This window comes from Pelodiscus sinensis, chromosome 15 (genome assembly GCF_052426305.1).
Source record: "Pelodiscus sinensis isolate ZL-2025 chromosome 15, ASM5242630v1, whole genome shotgun sequence".
NCBI lineage: Eukaryota > Metazoa > Chordata > Testudines > Trionychidae > Pelodiscus > Pelodiscus sinensis.
Genome location: NC_143066.1, coordinates 14600930 through 14620433, shown reverse-complemented (window position 1 = coordinate 14620433; position 19504 = coordinate 14600930). Strand labels below are relative to the sequence as shown.

Here is a 19504-nt window from a genome sequence, read left to right as displayed (position 1 = left end):
TACAAATGCGAAGTACTCCACTTAGGAAGGAACAATCAGTTTCACACATACAGAATGGGAAGTGATTGTCTAAGGAGGAGAACCGCTGAAAGGGATTTAGGGGTCATAGTGGACAAGAAGTTAAACATGAGTCAACAGTGTCACACTGTTGCAAAAAAAAGCAAACATGATTCTGGGATGCATTAACAGGAATGTTGTGAACAAGACGCAAGAAGTCATTCTTCTGCTTTACTCTGCACTGATTAGGTCTCAATTGGAGTACTGTGTCTATTTCTAGGCTCCACATTTCAGGAAAGATGCAGAGAAACTGGAGAAAGTCCAGAGAAGAGCAACATAAATGATGAAAGGTCTAGAGAACATGAGCTTTGCGGCAAGGATGAAGAAAATGGCCTTGTTTAGCTTGGAAATGAGAAGACTAAAAAGGGACATGAGAACAGCTTTCAAGTATCTAAAAGGGTGTCACAAGGAGGAGGGAGAAAAGTTGTTCTCCTTGGCCTCTGAGGATAGGACAAGAAGCAATGGGCTTAAACTGCAGCAAGGGAGGTTTAGGCTGGACATTAGGAAAAAGTTCCTAACTGTCAGGGGGTATGTCTACACTACCCCGCTAGTTCAAACTAGTGGGGGTAATGTAGTCATCCGCAGTTGCAAATGAAGCCCGGGATTTGAATTTCCCGGGCTTCATTTGCATGAAGCCGGCTGGCGCCATTTTTAAATGCCAGCTAGTTCAAACCCCGTGCCGCGCGACTACACGCGGCACGGAGTAGCTAGGGGTACGTCTACACTACAATGTTAATTCGAAATAACTTAGTTCGAATTAGTTAATTCGAACTAAGCTAATTCGAACTAACGCATCTAGAACTAAAAACTAGTTCAAATTAGCGTTTTGCTAATTCGAACTAGCAAGTCCACATTGAGTGGACTCTGAACAGGGCTTAAGGATGGCTGGAAGCAGTGCCGGCAGGGCATCAGAGGAGGACTTAGAGCGTGGAGATGCTGTCACAGGCTAGCCGAGGGCTGCGCTTAAAGGGACCCGACCCCCACCCCGGACAGACAGATCTAAGAGGTGCCCTGCTTGCAAAGCAGTCCTGGCTTGGATTGCCCGGAGTGCCCACACTGGGCACATCACAGCACTCGGCCATCAGCCCGGCTGCACTTGCCACAGGCTGCCATCTGGGGAGAGGGGGCAATCGGGGGGCTGCAGGAGAGCTTCCACCCCCAGAAGCCCGCAGAGCCAGCCCAGTCCTCCCCATCGGGGGCTCGTGCCCCATTCCTCCCTCACCTCCTTCCACTTACTCTTCCCTAGCCCCCCTTCTTATTGATGTACAAAATAAAGATAACGTTTCTTCCAACATTGACTCTGTCTTTATTGAACAAAACTGGGGGAGACTGGGAAAGGGAGGTGGGAGAGGGGAAGAGAAAGGCTGGGAGAGGGGAGGGCAACTAACATGATCAGTGGTTGGGAACAGGTCCCAGATGAAGAGAGGCTACAGAGACTGGGACTGTTCAGCTTAGAAAAGAGGAGACGGACGGGGGACAGGATAGAGGTCTCTAAAAGCAGGGGTTGGGTGGAGAGGGTGCATTGAGAAAAGTTCTTCCTGAGTTCCCATAAAGAAGGACTAGAGGACACCAAAGGAAAGGAATGGGTAGCCGGCTTGAAACTAGTAAGAGAAAGTTGTTCTTGACAAAGCAAATAGTTAACCTGTGGAACTCCTTGCTGCAGGAGGCTGTGAAGGCTACAACTAGAACAGAGTTTAAAGAGAAGTGAGATCAATTCATCAAGGTTGGGTCCATGGAGTAGTCTTAGCCAGGGGGTAGGAGTGGTGTCCCTGCCCAAAGTTTGTGGAAGGCTGGAGAGGGATGGCACGAGACAAATGGCTTGGTCACTGTCTTCGGTCCATCCCCTCCAGGGTCCCTAGGGTTGGCCGCTGTCGGCAGACAGGCTACTGGGCTAGATGGACCTTTGGTCTGACCCAGGATGGCCATTGTAAGTTCAGGGCTCAGGGTCGGGGGTCTCAGTGGACCCCCTTGATTTTCATGCACATCTGCTCCTGCGTGGCCAGGCTGGCAGCTCTCCTGCCCTAAACGGCCACTTTCCCGTGCCTAGTGCGGAGATCGTGGACGAGTTCCATGATGTCCGCACTAGCCCAGGAAGGTGCCCGCCTCTTGCGATCCAGGGCAAGCTCCCGGGAGCCGCCAGCCTGGTCCTGGGAAGAGGGGGTGGGCTGGGGGACATTGGGTGGGTGGCTCTGTGCCGTGCCAGGTGCAGGGTCTGCTGGCTGGGTGCTGGCAGGCTTGCACCTGGCACGGGCACCGTAGCCAGTCCGTGCCCCTTTAAGAGGTCCGGGGCCGGGAGGGGGGCATAGAGTTTCCCTGGTGTTGGCCAGAGTGGCCACCAGGGAAAGCTGGGGAGGGCTAGCCTCCCTCTAGTTCAAATTAAGGGGCTACACACCCCTTAATTCGAACTAGTAAGTTTGAACTAGGCTTAATCCTCGTAAAATGAGGTTTTCCTAGTTCGAGCTAAGCGCTCCGCTAGTTCGATTCAAATTCGAACTAGCGGAGCGCTAGTGTAGCGGCTATGAATGTTAGTTCGAACTAACATCCGTTAGTTCGAACTAACTTTGTAGTGTAGACATACCCTCTTGGATTAAGGGGAGAATTTCAGAAGACTGCAAGAGTGCTTATGGGTTACTAGTGTTTGAAAAGGACAAAAAAGATGACATACTGCTTATCCTCACATCAAAATCCAGGCAAAATGGTGGAAAAGTTGATGTGGGAGTCAATTGATAAAGAATTAATGAACAGGGATATACTTAATGCCAGTCAACATGGTTTTGCAGCAAATAGGTCTTGTGAAGTAAACTTGATCTCACTTTTTGATGGGGCTGCAAGTTTGATTGATAATGGTAACTTCATAGATGTGAAATACTTAAGACTTTAATAAGGTATTTTGATTAGTACTGTACAACACTCTGATAAAGAAATTAGTCTTCTGATATCAATAGAGCATATATTAAATGGATTAAGAACTGACAAATAAAATAGTTGCCAGTGGGAGAAAATCACTGAATAGGGGTGTTTCTAGTGATGCACAACAGAGATTGGTATTAGGCCTGATGGTATTCAACAAATTCTGGAAGTAAATATAAAATAATTGCTGATAAAATATATGGCTGATGCACAAACTGGTAGATATTTATGATGATTGGGCAGCCATGCAGAGTTACTTGGATTGCTTGAGATCCTCGGTCCATTCAAACAAATTGTGTTTTAATACAGAAAAATGCCAAGGGATTAGTTGAGAATGAAGGAGATCAAGTTAATATTGGAAAGAGATAACATAGAAGATTGGTAAGTTACAGATGACTGCTTGGGTCTAATTGTAAAGCTCTACCCAGTCCTGAGCTTGGCCCAGATACAGATGATTTTTAACCCAATCTGAGAGTGTCAGGTGTTTTTTAGTCCCAACACTTCTGGAACCCATGTCGGTGACACTTCTGCCTCATCTTCAGGGATTGACCTGGTGGGGGATTTCCACTACTTCCCACAATCCATCTCTCTTTGCTTCCTACCCATGGAATTGGAGTAGCAGTAGTTGCATGACCCACTGCTGCCAGCCACCACTGCCTCACATGCCACACTCACTCTGTAACACACACAGTGCAATGGGAGGGCGATGGCAAGATGAAGCAGGGCACAAAGCTGCTGGAGAAGGTGATGAGCCAAGACTTGATCCCGTTCAACCTCAACCCATCTGGTTCAGGTCAGATTGGAAGACCCTAGTAAGGCATGATATTAAGTTGCTTAAAAATTTTGTTACCACGGTCTGATATTCCAGTTGATCTGTATAACATAAAGGTTGTAGCATTTCTCTATAGTTTTCCTCTTTTATCAATGTAAATAGAGATAAAATGGGTGATTCACCTTTTTGAGTATTTTATTGTAAGCAAATATCAAATATGATTACTGATAACATCAGTATCAATATAGATAGAGCATCTAGTTCCTCTTTGGTAATACGTTTACTTAAAGCTCAGTAAAGTTATAGCTAAGGACATAAAATATAGATGTATGAGCATATATTAAATGTAGACTCAAATTAACAGTTTGTTCCTTAGCCTAAACAATATCTATTAACAAAGTTGCATGAGCTTCTTTGACTTATGTTGAACTGTACAGTGTAACAAAGCGCCTATGAAAACTCAATCAGTTCTGCACTTCCTGGCAGATTTGCTTGCCTCAGAGGCTCACAGAAGCCCATAATTTTAGGCATCATTCCCAGGGTTTTAATTTGCTGTTTGTTGAGCTCTTCTCGTCATTGGCTAGTATATGGTAAAATGGAGAATAAACTCCATAGTCCTTCCTCCAAGTGGAAATAGAGGGCGTGCATTGGGGGGAAACAGGGACCACCCTCTACTCCAGGCCCATCAAGTACTCTCGACACCTGCTAGAATACAGCTCCAAGACCCATAGGCTACTTCCCCACACCTTCCCCAGCACCTTCCTTCTCTCCCGTTTGTCTGCCTAGTTGTTATCTCCTTTCCTCCCAGCCACGCACAGGCTATAGCTGACTCTGCAGGCTTGGTCAGCTAGCCCCAGGTGTTCCACTACCTCTGTTGGTTCTAAACCAGACCATCCCTGTTACTCTGGAGGCAGGGATCTCCTCAGTCTGAAGCTTATCTATCTCCCCTTCACTACTTTTTTATAGCCTTCAGTTCTGACCCTGTCACAACAGTTTTCAACTATGTGTCTACTGTGCAGTAAAAGGACACATCAAAACCACAGAGTGTTTTATTATTCAACTGCCTTCAATGAAGTAATGATAAATTGATGGAAAGCAAATCCCATAACTAGGTAGAAAATAATAGTCTGTCTCTGCATTGCAAGTCATGTGCATGGAATATTTTGCTTTCTCTTCCCTTCAAGAAATGGGCATTGGATTTTCACAACAGCAATAGGATTTAATGTGTGCACGACCTCAGTATTGTTCTGATGATGGTATTAGCTTGTTTATTAGCTTGTAGGGGCCTTACTGGAACCAATCCTATTCAACAGATCCATAAATGATCTTGGAAATGAGTAAAACAGTGAGGTGGTAAAGTTTGCAGGTGATCCTAAAATGCTCAACGAAGTAGATTGTGAAGAACTTGAAAAATATCTCACAAAGCTAGGTGACTAGACAACAAAGTGGCAAATGAATTTTAATGTTAATAAATGCAAAGTAATGCACATTGGAAAACTTAGTCCCCATAATTTTGTTCATATAACTGGATTATATTAGTTAATACCACTCAAGTGAGAGATCTTGTTGTCATTGTGGATAGTTCTCTGAAAACATCTACTCAATGTGCAGTAGCAGTCAAAAAAGCAAACAATGTTAGGAATAATTTAAAAAGGGATAGAGAATAAAACAAAGAATATCTTATTGCCTCTGCATAAATCCATGGTATGCCCACATCTTGCATATTGCATACAGATGTGGTCTCATCTCAAAAAAAGTTCTCAGCATTGGAAAAAGTTCAGAAAAAGGCAACAAAAATTAGGGGTTTAGAACAGCTGCCATATAAAGAGAGATTAAAAAGACTGGGACATTTTAGCTCCGAAAAAAAGAAGGCTAAAAGGGGATATGGTCTATAAAATCACAACTGGTATGGAGAAAGTGAATAAGGAAATATTATCTACTTGTTCCCCTAATATAAGAATTTGGGATCACCAAATGAAATTAATAGGTAGCAGGTTTAAAACAAACAAATGAACTGAAGTATTTCTTCATGCAGCACACAGTCAACCTATGGAACTCCTTGCCAGAGGATGTTGTGAAGACCAGTACTTTAACAGTGTTCAATAAAGAACTAGAAAAATTCTTGGAGGATAGGTTCATCAATGCTTATTAACCAGGAAGGGTAGAAATGGTATCCCTAGCCTCTGTTTTTCAGAGACTGGGAATGGGTGACAGGGGAAGGATCACTTGATGATAATCTATTCTGTTCATTCCCTTTGGGGCACATGTCATTGGTCATGGTTGGAAGACAGGATATGGGGCTAGATGGACCTTTGGGCTGACCCACTATGGCCATTTTTATGTTCTTAGTAACTATTGGCCAGCTCATTCTTTTTTCACTGATCTTTTCTTTTTTCCTGCTAGGTTTATGATGAATGTGACCTGGGAAGGTAAAGATTTGTCCTTCACAGAAGATGGCTACCAGGTACATCCAAGGCTTGTGGTGATAGTGCTGAATAAAGACCGGAAATGGGAAAAGGTGAGCATTTGTCTTTGTGTCTTTGTGTTAATGTCCTGGAAGGCAAGATGAGAAAATTTCAGTGCTGCTCCCACTCCCATGAAAAACTTCTGAATTCCTAGTTTGTTGAAGTGAATACACCGTTATTCTTATTGTAAATGTAGGCAAATCTCCAAAATAGATTGGGGCTATGGTATGAGCTTATTTTCAACATAATGTGTATATTAAGCTATGTACACGGAACATATACTTTCAAATGTGCATGCCACTGACTGAAGGTAGGGGAAGGAGGATCCACTGGGCTAAAACATATAACTCAAAGTCTGGGCTTATGAGTTCTACCCCTGGTTTTGTTCTGGACATTTTGAGTGACCTTAAGTGCTTTAGTTTCTCCTTAAGTAAAATAAAGATAACAATATTTGCCTAATAGGAATATTGTTGACTCTTAATACATTCGTGATTTGAAGTCCTTAGATGTAAGGCTGTGTAACAGGGCAGCACTCACCTCTTGCAAGCCTCCTTCTGGCCAAGTGCATGTGCCTGCACTCTCTCCTATTCATAGGTTCTTTAGTGATTCAGCTTTTGAGCCAAGTCACATATACACATACCTTGTGCTGAAGTATACAAACCCCTTCTTTGGTACACATCTAAGAAGGGCCCATCTCAGTGCCCTCTGTAATGTCTCTGAGTCCCCACTCCAGAAAAGAATGGTCCCACAAGCATTCCCCTCCCAGAGGCAGTCTTTCCCCTCACCTCAGGTCTTTTACTCCAAATCCCAGCATAGTCCGCTGGTCTGCAATAAGCTCTCGACAGGAAGCTGTCAATGGTGCTGCTTTCTCAGCCAACCCATCACCCTGTCTGCATCCCTTGAGCTCCATACTGCAACTAACTTCTGTTCTGCTTTGCAGCTCTTTTTAAATAGGCTTCCTCACCCCTGCTTGGCTATGTCCCTTGCAGCCACTCTAGTCTGCCTGGAGGTCTTCTCTATTTCCTTTCGGTGTGGCAGGACCACAGGGCCTCTAGCAGGGAGACTCAAGACTGGTCCACCCCAGTCACAGGTTGTCTGTAAGAGCGCAGTATTTTCAAGATAGTTATTATAGCTGGCTGATGGATGACCATTCTATTTTGCAACAATTCCTGAGGTTTTGAAATTTGTTTTTGCTTGTTATTGAAATGACAAAGAAACCTTTCAAACATTTTTGAGAAATAGAATTGTCTCAATGCATGTAAGTATTTTTGTATCAAAATTGTCATGTTTTCAATGCCAGGGTTCCTCTCTTTCATGTCAGAAGTGACTAGAAAAGCCCTCTAGGACCTCAGAAACTTTCCTGTTGAAAACATGTCAAAATCAGTACATCTCTGCAAAACATTTCCTATTTAATGAAATATTGTATTTATTTATTTATTTTAAATTTATTTATTTATTTAAAATGTTTTTACCCTACCTCTCTACTTCAAATATTCGTGGCAGCTTACAAATTTTTAAAAACAAAATCAATAAATAGTTAAATAAATAAATACATAAATAAATATAACAGTGAACTACAGGACCCCAAAAGGGTGGCCTTGGCCTGGTGCTGAAACAGTGCCAATGTTGGTGCCAGGTGAATGTCCCGGGGGAGAGAATTCCATAGCCTAGGGCAGTGGTCCCCAACCTTTTCAGGTTGGCGGGCGCCAGGGGGCGTGGCCGTTCGCCCGCCGGGCGCCAGGGGGCGGGGACACTTGCCCACCCGGGGGCGGCCCCCCCAGCCGCATGCCCGGGGGGGCCCCCCCATAGCCGCGCGCCCGGGGCCGGCGCCCCCCGTAAGCGCTGCGGGGCCAAGGCCGGGGCCAGAGCACGCACGGCGCCCCCGGTGGTGGGGCCAAGTCCGGCGCCAGAGCCGGCAAGGGCATGCGCGGTGCTCCTGGGGGCGGGGCCAAGTCCGGCGCCGGAGCTGGCAAGGGTACGCGCGGCGCCCCCGGGGCCGGGACCGGCCATGTGCCCGGGGCTGGCACCTGCCAGCCCAGATTGCTCCACGGGCGCATGTAAAGAGCCCGGCGGGCGCCATGGCGCCCGCTGGCACCAGGTTGGGGACCACGGGCCTAGGGGCAAAGGCAGAGAAGGCCCTTCTCCACATAGATGTCAACTTTATCTCCATAAGTGGAGGAACACGGGGCAGAGCTTCCCAGCTGACCTCAATCCCTGGGCAGGTTTGTATAGAAGGAGATGGTCCTTCAAATACCCAGGTCCCAACCCATTTAGGGCTTTGTAATTCATAACTAAGACCTTGGATTGTGCCTGGAAACAGTGCAGCTGCTGGAGCACCAGCATAATGTGCTCCGTATAATGAGTATTAGTTAAAACTCAAGAAGCTGCATTCTAGACAGTTGAAGCTTCTGAAGACTTTTCAAAGGCAGCTCCACGTGGAGCGAATTACAATAATCCAATCAGGATGTGACAAGAGCATGAATCACTGTAGCCAAGTCATTCTTATTCAGGAAGGGTCACAGCTGGTGGATCAGCCAAAGCTGCCCAAAAGTACTTCTGGCCACCAAGGAAATCTGATTTTCAAATGTTAAAAAAGGGTCCAGGAGGATTCCTAAGCTGCGTACATGTTCTTTCATGAGCAGTGTGATTCCAGCCAGATTAGGTAACACACCACATTCCTGGACAGATGGCTTCCTGATCCACAGGACCTTGGTCTTATTTGGATTTAGCTTCAGCCTATTCGACTTCATCTATTTCATCACTGCTTCCAGACACTGGTTCAGATGGATCACTGCCATACCTGGATCTGATGTCACAGAGAAATAGAGTTGAGTGTCATCTGCATATTGATGGCACCATCCTCTAAATCTCCTTATGATCTCTCCCAGCAGTTTCATGTATATGTTAAACAGCATAGAGGACAAGATGGAATCTTGCGAGACCCTGTAGCACAATTGTCACAGGATTGAGCAGCAGTCCCCAAGCTCCACCTTCTAAAAGTGTCCTGACAGGTAGGACCAGAAGTACTGCAAGATGGTGCCACTGATACCCAGCTCCACCGGGCACTCCAGAAGGATATCATGATTGATGGTATCGAAAGCCACCGAGAGGTCCAAGAGAATCAATAGGGATGCACTCCCTCTGTCTATCTCCTGGCATAGGTCATTTACCAGGGCAACCAAGGCAGTTTCTGCCCCCCAAGGCTTCCTAGTCCGTACTACCGTTACTCCTCATTCCACGAGGAGCGGCGTGGCACAGGGTTCGAACGAGCAGGGATTTAAAAATGGCAGCGCCCAGTTTATGCAAATGAAGCCCGGGAAATTCAAATCCCGGGCTTCATTTGCAAGTGCGGTATGCCTACATTACCCTCCTAGTTCGAACTAGCGGGGTAGTGTAGACATACCCTTGGCCTTGTTTAGCTTGGAAATGAGAAGACTAAAAAGGGACATGAGAGCAGCTTTCAGGTATCTAAAAGAGGGTATGTCTACACTACAGCACTAATTCGAACTAACTTAATTTGAATTCGTTAATTCGAACTAAGCTAATTCGAACTAATGCATCGAGACCTAAATACTAGTTCGAATTAGCATTTTGCTAATTCGAACTAGCATGTCCACATTGAGTGGACCCTGAACCGGGGTTAAGGATGGCCGGAAGCAGTGCCGGCAGGGCATCAGATTTGGACTTAGAACGTGGAGCTGCTGTTTCAGGCTAGCCGAACGCTGTGCTTAAAGGGACCCGACCCCCACCCCGGACAGACAGTTCTCAGGGGTTCCCCGCTCACTTGTCTAATTCGATGAGGGACAGCAAAGCAGTCCTGGCTTGGAGTGCCCTGAATGCCCGCACTCAGCACATCATAGCACTCAGCCATCAGCCCAGCTGCACTTGCCGCAGGTTGCCATCCGGAGGGGGGGTCAGTGGAGGGGCTTCAGGAGAGCTTCCACCCCGAGGAGCCCGCAGAGCCAGCCCAGTCCTCCCCATTGCGGGCTTGTACCCCATTCCTCCCTCACCTCCTTCCACTTACCCCTCCCTAGCCCCCCTTCCTGATGTACAAAATAAAGGACACGTGTGGTCGAAAATAGAAACTCTCTTTATTGAAGAAAACTCGGGGAGACTGGGAAAAAGAGGTGGGAGAGGGGAAGAGAGAGGGTAGGAGAGGGGAGGGCAACTAAAATGATCAGGGGTTTGGTACAGGTCCCATATGAAAAGAGGCTAAAGAGACTGGGACTTTTCAGCTTAGAAAAGAGGAGACGGAGGGGGGATATGATAGAGGTCTATAAAAGCATGAGTGGTGTGGAGAGGGTGCATAAAGAAAAGTTCTTCATTAGTTCCTATAATAGAAGGACTAGAGGACACCAACTGAAATGAATGGGTAGCAGGTTTCAAATTAATAACAGAAAGTTCTTCTTCACAAAGTAAATAGTCAGGAGGCTGTGAAGGCTAGAACTAGAACATAGTTTAAAGAGAAGTTGGATAAAGTCATGGAGGTTGGGTCCTTGGAGTGCTATTAGCCAGGGGGTGGAAACGGTGTCCCTGGCCTCTGTTTGTGGAAGGCTGGAGATGGATGGTACGAGACAAATGGCTTGGTCATTGTCTTCGGTCCATCCCCTCCATGGTACCTAGTCTTGGCCGGTGTTGGCAGACAGGCTACTGGGCTAGATGGACCTTTGGTCTGACCCAGTATGGCCATTGTAAGCTCAGGGCTCAGGGTCGGGGGTCTCAGTGGACCCCCTTGTTTTTCATGCAAACCTGCTCCTGGGTGGCCAGGCTGGCAGCTATCCTGCCCTAGACGGCCATTTTCCTGAGCCTAGTGCGGAGGTCATGGATGAGGTCCACGATGTCTGCACTAGACCAGGCGGGCACCCGCCTCTTGCAGACCTGGGCAGGCTTCCAGGAGCCGCCAGCCTGGTCCCGGGAAGAGGCGGAGGGCTGGGTGGCAGAGGGTGGCTGGCTCGAGCTGTGCCAGGTGCAGGGTCTGCTGGCTGGGTGCTGGCAGGCTTGCACCTGGCACGGGCATCGTAGCCAGCCCGTGCCCCTTTAAGGGGTCCGGGACTGGGAGGGGGGCAGACGAGTTTCCCTGGTGGTGCCCAGAGTGGCCACCAGGGCAAGCTGGGGAGGGCTAGCCTCTGTCAAAGTCAGACAGGACTCACAGATTTGGCAGACTGCTCTGTTTATTTCAGCAAAGCTTTGCTAAAATGCATTCAGAAAATGTGAGTACCATGCAAGGTTCAAACCCCTTGATTTTATACAGTCAAAAGGCCAAGTTAACAAGATCAAAGGGTGTGGCAAAACTTCACATTATTAGTGTGGTTAAGTATCTTCATTTCAATATCAAGCACACAGCAATCTCCTGGCTATATCTCCCTGATTATCTAGAATTGCTTTCTGTCTAACACCTAATGTTTCTTTTCCTGTTAAACTCAGGCCCAAATTGGCTAGCACTTTGATCTGCATACCTACAATCAACATTAACATACTTTTCTTCTTCCTCTTAAAAGACAAACAGAATTCCTTCAACTTATTCAATTATTACAGCACAATTCATCTTTCTCTTACAGTATAATTCTTTCTACTTTCACAATCCCTCCTTTTGGTCAAGCCTCGCCTATGACCAACAATTACTGGGTTCCTTGCATTAACCGTTCTTTGTCTCTCTGTTTATCAGTGATATTTAAAATCATCAGATTAGCACTCTGGTGAGGGGACATGTCTGTGACATGTCTTGCACAGTTTTGGATACAACAGGAGATTAACTGAAAACATACAAAAATTATTAAGATCCCAAATAGGATAGTCAGGGCTTCCTGAAACAACCAGTTTCCTATGCCAGAGAAATTGGACAAGTTACTTAGCCATTTTCACAGGGAACTTGGCTCTTCGTTGGAAAGGTATGCAATCTTTTCTAAGTAGCTAGCGCGATCTATTACATCATTGGTGTTGTCTGGTATATATACACAACATTCTTTGCCAATGAGAGCTCAGGTCCCTCCTTTTACTGCCAGCACTATATCCAATGCCTGACGGTTTTGGAGGACCACTTGTCTGATCGCTCCCGTTTCTTTGGCCAGGGCCCTTAAAATTTCTCCAGTTTCATTTGCCATGATTTCAACTACTGCTTGTAACCTCAGAAGCCTTTTTGCATGATGTATTACTCCTCCAAGTGGGATAAAGGAACCACCAATAGCCTCTTCCCAAGTTAAAGGGCTTATGTGATTCACATACCATTGGGCATCCGACAAGTCCCTTCTTTTTCGCCTAAAATTACGGAGGCGTTCTCGTGGGAAGGACTCTAACACTCGGAATTGTGGGAAGAGTTGGGCGGGATAACAGATACCTGACCAGTTAACTGGTAATGTGGTATAGGCCTTTGTCCCACAGACCCAATGATGCCCTATCAAAGCCGGGAAGGGTCGGTTGCACCCCTTTGCCATATAGGTGTCTACAAAGGACGAGTAATATCCCCCGAAGGGCACACGGTGATTCTCCTTACGGGGAGTGGTGTTATTTGCATGGCATTAAAGATTGTACTGATGTTACAATATGCTGGAGACAACTGCTCCTCCCCAGATTCAGCCCCGTCCCATTACACACCAAACACCAGTGACCTTTTTTCTCCTCCACACTTATCCGTTTAGATACATTTATTCCCACTGCTTCCCAAGTGTCATTACTGTTCCATGTCTTGTTAAACGGGTGAGGCCTGGGGAATTAAGTGGGATTGCCAAGACAGGAACCAGCTTGTGAGTGGGATGGAATGTGGCTGCAGACCCAGCAATTAGAGATATTAAGGGTCTGAGCAATCCATACTTGCTGGTGGATAAAAGAATTGTCATTGTCATTGTGGATTCCCCAGACCTTAAGACACCAGTAGCTGAGGAACAGGCTTCACCAGAGGCACATGCTGGAGGCAAGACCCTTTTTGGTTCTGACAACCTCAGCTGAGGGAACCGCAGTCACGGTTTTATGTCCACCAGGCAGCAGGCGCTAGGCTCACTGCTGCTTCTTCTTGGGCCTTGCTTTTGGTTGTCGTCTGCTTCAGGCAACCCTTACGTGAACGTAGGTTGTAAGGTATTGCAGGCTGTTCCTCTACGTCTTCTTCTGGAGTCAAAATTGACTCTGCGTGGTCCTGAGGCGATGACTGGTCTGCTGGGGGTGGTGCCTTCTTACACTGAGAAGCATGTATCCATGCTGCTATGCCAGATAGCTTAACAGCCGTCTGAGTAGTGAGCAGCACCTGATGCGGGCCCTTCCACCGGGGTTCCAAGGCATGTTTTCGTTGGTGGTGTCATACATAGAGCCAATCATCTGTCTCGAGCACGTGGCAGGCATCAGAGATGGGTTCCGTCGCCCAGGCAGCTTGAACCTGTGAATGGAAGTGACTTACAGCTTGCATTAGTCCCTTGCAGTACTGAAGGAGTGTACTGTGAGTCAAGTTCAAGTCTGAGACTGGAGTAATGGTAGCCATTGTTCACATAAACAATTTCAAAAGGACTTAATTTATGTCTTTGGGATGGTAGGGACAGTGCAGCAGGTGTGTGACATGTAACACACGATCCAGGTGCTGAACAAGTTGTTCAGTAAAATGTGTACACACTGGACAGAGTGGCAGGAATTCCTTTGGCAGGCATAATATGATTTAACAAACATTTGGCAACAGACAGTGAATCAGCTTTGCAACAAGGAAAGACTTCAATCCAACCCGAAAATAAGCATACCATAATCAAAATAAATTCATATAGTTGACACACAGGCATTTGTACAAAATCAAGCTGCCAATGCAAGAACAGTGCTTGGGGCAGGCCCCAGAACCCTTGAGCTACCTTTACAGGTTTGCCAACATTGTAGCTTTGGCAAGTGGTACAGGCGGCACAGTGGTGAGCTGCAAAAGAGCTGAAATGGGGGGCCCACCATCCTGCCTTAGTTACAGCAGAGATCATACCCTCCTTTCCGACATGCGAAACGCCGTGTAGCAGGGCGGCCAGAGCTGGGTAGAGCGAAAAGGGGGCCACAAAGGCACCAATAAGGGGGCGCCAAAGGGAATCAGGGTGTAGAGAGCAACCCTGGGCGACCCAGGAGTCTTTTTCTGTTTCTGAGGCAAAGTCTTGGAGCAGGGTGACTTTAGAAAGGGACGGCGGTGGTACAGAAACAGAAAGGGAACCGAGAAACGCACCTGGGGAAGGTTCTATGGCAGCATTACCCTTAGCAACATCAGTATCTGCTGTGGAGTGACCAGGGCACTTAACAATAGCTAATGCAGATGGGAGTGCATACAGGAGAGCAGCAATGTAGGGGCCATTCTTGATAGGGGTACCAGCAGAGGTAAGGAAACCCCGAGCTTGCCAGAGGGTGCCAAAGTCATGTACAACCCCAAAAGCATATCGAGAATCAGTATAAATGGTGGCGGAGCGTCCCTCAGCCAGAAAGCAAGCGCGGGTTAGGGCAACTAGTTCAGCAACTTGTGGTGAGGTCACAGAAGGTAAAGGCGCAGCTTCTAGGGTTTCAGAGAGTGATACCACAGCGTATCCTGCAAGGAGACGACCTTGGCTATCTCTAAAGCAGGAACCGTCAGTGAATAACACAAGGTCGGAGTTAGAGAGAGGGACATCAGAAAGGTCGGGGCATGGGACGGTGACAGCAGAGGCACTTGCAAGGCAGTCACGGGGTTCACCATCATTAGACAGAGGAAGGAGAGTGGCAGGGTTCAACTGAGAACAGCACTTTATGGTGATATGCGAAGCCGAAAGCAGTAAAAGTGAGGCGGGCGGAGGAAAGGTGAGCTGTATTACATTGTAGCAGGAGAGTTTCTATAGAGTGAGGGACCATGAGAGAAACAGGAGAGCGGAAGACAAGGGACTCAGACATTTCAATTAGGCATGCCGCGGCAGCCACAGCCCGCAGACAGGGGGGTAGACCTTGGGCAACAGGATCCAAGGTGGCAGAGAAATAAGCTACTGGACGATTTTTGCCACCATGCTCCTGAGTAAAAACCCCAAGTGCACAACCAGATTGCTCGTGGCAGAAAAGGGTAAAAGGCTTACAGCAGTTAGGTGACCCTAAGGTGGGGGGAGGGGGAGGGGACAGTGTGAAGCACTAAAGAGTCAGTTTCTGAGGCAGATAATGAAAGGGAACAGAGGAGTAGATCATTTACATATTGGACCTGTGTCACCCGGGACAGAAAGAAAGCAGAACACAGATCAATAACAGTAAAATGAGTTGCATCTGGTGTGATAGAAGCCTGAATAGTTGCTGGGTTAGGGATTACAGGAAAGGTGGGTACAACAATGCAGTTAATAGCTTGAACAAACCGCCATGATTTACCATCAGCTTTTCGAACTGGGAGGATAGGGGTGTTACAGGGGCTGGAACAGGGGACAATAATGCCTTGTTCCCACAGGGTGGATATGACCGGAGCTGAAACCTCTAAATCCCAAAAACTGGGTGCCACAACCCCTTCTCCGACCTTATCCCCATTCTTGGTACCCTCCCCGTTCCCAGTACTGTCTGCCCTGCCCTGAATAATGCTGTATTTGCAGAGCTATCAACTTTTGTGAGGACTGCTTCTTTCCTTTTAGAGTGCAGTGGCAATGCTCTGCCACTGCTTGCAATTTGTCCATGGTCTTGGCCTCCCATCCAACACTTATTTGCTTTAACATACTGCTAATAGCAGATAAGAGGCTATTAACAAACTCATGCGCCAGGGCGCCCTGTCCATTTTTACCTGGTTGCTGTACCCCAAAAAACCCCCCAAACAAACAAACAAACAAACACACAAAAAAAACCATCAGTCAATCTGTGTGATAGTTGCCCGGGTTTTTCTCTTTGTTGCTGTTTACGGGGTTATAAGTAGCTTACACAGTTGCAGGAGGTCTGCTTCAGAGGGTTCATAGGCATTGCACACTAGCAAAATTCCTCTGCAAATTTGGTATGGTTTTCCTGGGGCTTTGGGAAACCTTTTAAAATCGAGTGGAGCTCCGTGTGGGTCCAAGGTTTATAGCTTCAAGTGGGACCGGTCTGAGTCTTCTTGGAGGACGGGGTAAAGGGAAGCGCTCGGTCTGGTGGTGGGAGAGGAGGTTTCCAATAAAGCTTTTTCTTATAATTAGAATTTTTAAGGGAGGCGAGCTTCGATTCAGTTCATTTAAGATTTGCCTCGTCCCACCACTGCATGAAGCTATCTACCTCTCCTCTAGCCAATTTAGTTTTAGGAAGGCCAAGTTTGTCTTTTAAGACGTCCACTTGGTCTTTGTTCCAAGATCCTAACAGTGGCCACTGAGTTTTGGGATCCCCCCAGAGTTAATCTAGATCATTTTTCCAGAAATTTACAGGAGTCCGGACCCTTTCTAAAATATATAAACTGAGCCTTTAGGGAACTATCCCTGCTTAGACGTCTAGTTACCCATACAGGAGGATTTCATACACCAATTACACAAGGAGGAAATTCGGGTTCGTCAGAGCGGTGCCCAGTGCAACACATAAAAGAAGCCCACAGGCTACTGCCTCAATCGCCCTTGCGTTCACTCCAAGGATTTTATCCAAGGTGCGGTGCGGCTGCGATTGTGCAGATTCCAGTCACACAGACCGCGGGGACAGGAGCCCCTTGGTCGGCCAGTCTCTGGACAGGGATGGCTCCCAGACTCACTCACACCACAGGGAAGACGGATAGACACAGAGACAAGACAGTCCTCAGTCCGGACAAAATAATTACCTGACCAGAGTCCTAATGTTAGATCCCGGGATCCCTACCAGAACAGAGCAGGAACCAACAGGTTCGATAGCGTAGACTTCGCTATGGTTGTGCACCTTTCCATTCTGGCAGAGGACCGCTCAGGCCAAATGCCCAGGTGCCGGCTACCACGGTCATCCTGCAAGACAGTCAGGGATCACACAGCCTCAGCGAAGACGGTTGCCATCTCAGTAGAACCTCCAAATTGTCAAAGTTAGACAGGACTCACAGATTTGGCAGACTGCTCTGTTTATTTCAGCAAAGCTTTGCTAAAATGCATTCAGAAAATGTGAGTACCATACAAGGTTCAAACCCCTTGATTTTATACAGTCAAAAGGCCAAGTTAACAAGATCAAAGGGTGTGGCAAAACTTCACATTATTAGTGTGGTTAAGTATCTTCATTTCAATATCAAGCACACAGCAATCTCCTGGCTATATCTCCCTGATTATCTAGAATTGCTTTCTGTCTAACACCTAATGTTTCTTTTCCTGTTAAACTCAGGCCCAAATTGGCTAGCACCTTGATCTGCATACCTACAATCAACATTAACATACTTTTCTTCTTCCTCTTAAAAGACAAACAGAATTCCTTCAACTTATTCAATTATTACAGCACAATTCATCTTTCTCTTACAGTATAATTCTTTCTACTTTCACACCTCCCACTAGTTCGAATTAAGTGGCTACACAGCCCTTAATTCGAACTAGTTAATTCGAACTAGGAGTTAGTCCTCGTGGAATGAGGTTTACCTAGTTCGAATTAAGTGCTCCGCTAGTTCGAATTAAGTTCAAACTAGCGGTTCGCGTGTAGTGCCTATCAAAGTTAATTCGAACTAACAGCTGTTAGTTCGAATTAACTTTGTAGTGTAAACGTACCCAGAGTGTCACAGGGAGGAGGGAGAAAAATTGTTCTCCTTGGCCTCTGAGGATAGGACAAGAAGCAATAGGCTTAAACTGCAGCAAGGGAGGTTTAGGTTGGACATTAGGAAAAACTTCCTACCTGTGAGGTTGGTTAAACACTGGAATAAATTGCCAAGGGAGGTTGTGGAATCTCCATCACTGAAAATATTTAAGAGCAGGTTAGATAGACACCAATCAGGGATGAGCTACGGCAGTGGTTTCCAATCTTTTTAAGCACAAGATCACTGTTTGAATTTAAGTGGAATCAAAGAACTACCTCACACCCAAATATCCTTTCCCTGCCTTCTCTGTGCCCCTTCTCTGAGGCCCCCTGTCCCTGGGCACTTCATCCTCCCTCCCCCATCCTCCATCACTTTCGCCAGGCTGGGGCTGAGGGTTGCAGTGTAGACTCTGGTCTTGGATGAAGGGATCTGGAATATGAGAGAGGTTCTGAGCTGAGTTTAGGACAGGCAGCTGGGGTGCTGGAGGGGGTTCTAGCCGCAGACTCTGGGATGGTGTTTGGATGTAGGGGTGCTCGGGGCTGGGGCAGGGGCTTGGAGTGCAGGAGGGGGTTCATGACTGAGGTAAGGTTTCAGGATGTGGGCTCTGGCTGGGCCCTGCTGACCTCAGGTGGCTCCTGGGTGGTGGTACAGTCGGGATAAGGCAGGCTCACCCCAGCCCTGGCCCTGCCCCACTCCCAAAATCAGCCAGCAAACTCCCTCCCAAGTCCTCTTGTGTCCCCTCTCTGCTCTGTGGAGATAGGCTACAGAGTTGGGGGCGGGCACCCTGACATTGACACCCTCCTCTCCCTCCCCGAGGGGACAGCTCCAAGGCAAAGGGCAGGAGATGTGCAGCAGCAGCGGCAAGAGGCAACTGAAGTGCAGGCACTTGACAGCATCTTGACCAAGCCAGTCAGGATCCCCTGTCAGAGGCTCCAAGATCTACTCGTAGATCCTGATGTACCATTTGGTGACCACTGAGCTAGGGCAACTCAACTTTGGAAGCCCTGGGGGCCTCACTGATACTCATAGCACATGCTGAGGGCCTCAACTTAAGTGTGGTTGCATATACAAGCAAATATATATGCAAATACCTTCTTTCACGCTGACAGGTATGAATACAAAGCTTAAGGCAAGACTACACAACACACAGGCCCCATTTAAATTAGTTCCTCTGTGACGAGGCAAGCCCGCACCACGCGGAGATAGCCCCCCGGGAGGCATTGTGGGGCGGGAGGTCAGGCAGCCACCGGCGTTGCCCTGGTTGCTCGGCAGCCGCGCGTGCCGCCTCCAGCCCCAACGTGGCGGGTGACGTCATCAGGAGCGCGCCACGGCGCCAGCCACGTTGCCGGGGCAACAAGCCGACGTCCGCGCGGAGCGGCGGCGACGCCGAGACGCACTGGCGCCGGGACGCCGGCGCCAGATTTAAAAAGCCAGAACCGAGAGCAGGAGTAGAGGAACGCACCAGGACGGAGGCGGGCGGCCCGCCAAGGAGTCGGTGGACCCACCCCTGGCAGTTCCTCCGAGCGAACCCCGAGCGGCGGGGCGGTGAGTCACCCGGTGGCGGGGTGGGAAGGAAGTGGCCCAGGGCAGAGTCAGGAGCGACTGGTGGGCTGACGCGTTAAGGGGGCACATCCCGTCAGCCGGGGCGGGTCGAACCAAACCCGCACCCTTAGGGCC

The 19504-nt window shown here is 47.8% G+C and overlaps 1 protein-coding gene across 1 annotated transcript in view; it reads left to right on the top strand.

Annotated features, from left to right (window-relative positions):
- GRIN2A (glutamate ionotropic receptor NMDA type subunit 2A) overlaps positions 1-19504 on the top strand; it is a 511029-nt gene that overhangs the window by 310195 nt on the left and 181330 nt on the right. Inside the window, exon 3 of the mRNA XM_075899286.2 lies at positions 6143-6257. Coding sequence (XP_075755401.2) covers positions 6143-6257 — 115 coding nt within the window. The remainder of the gene's footprint in view (positions 1-6142; positions 6258-19504) is intronic.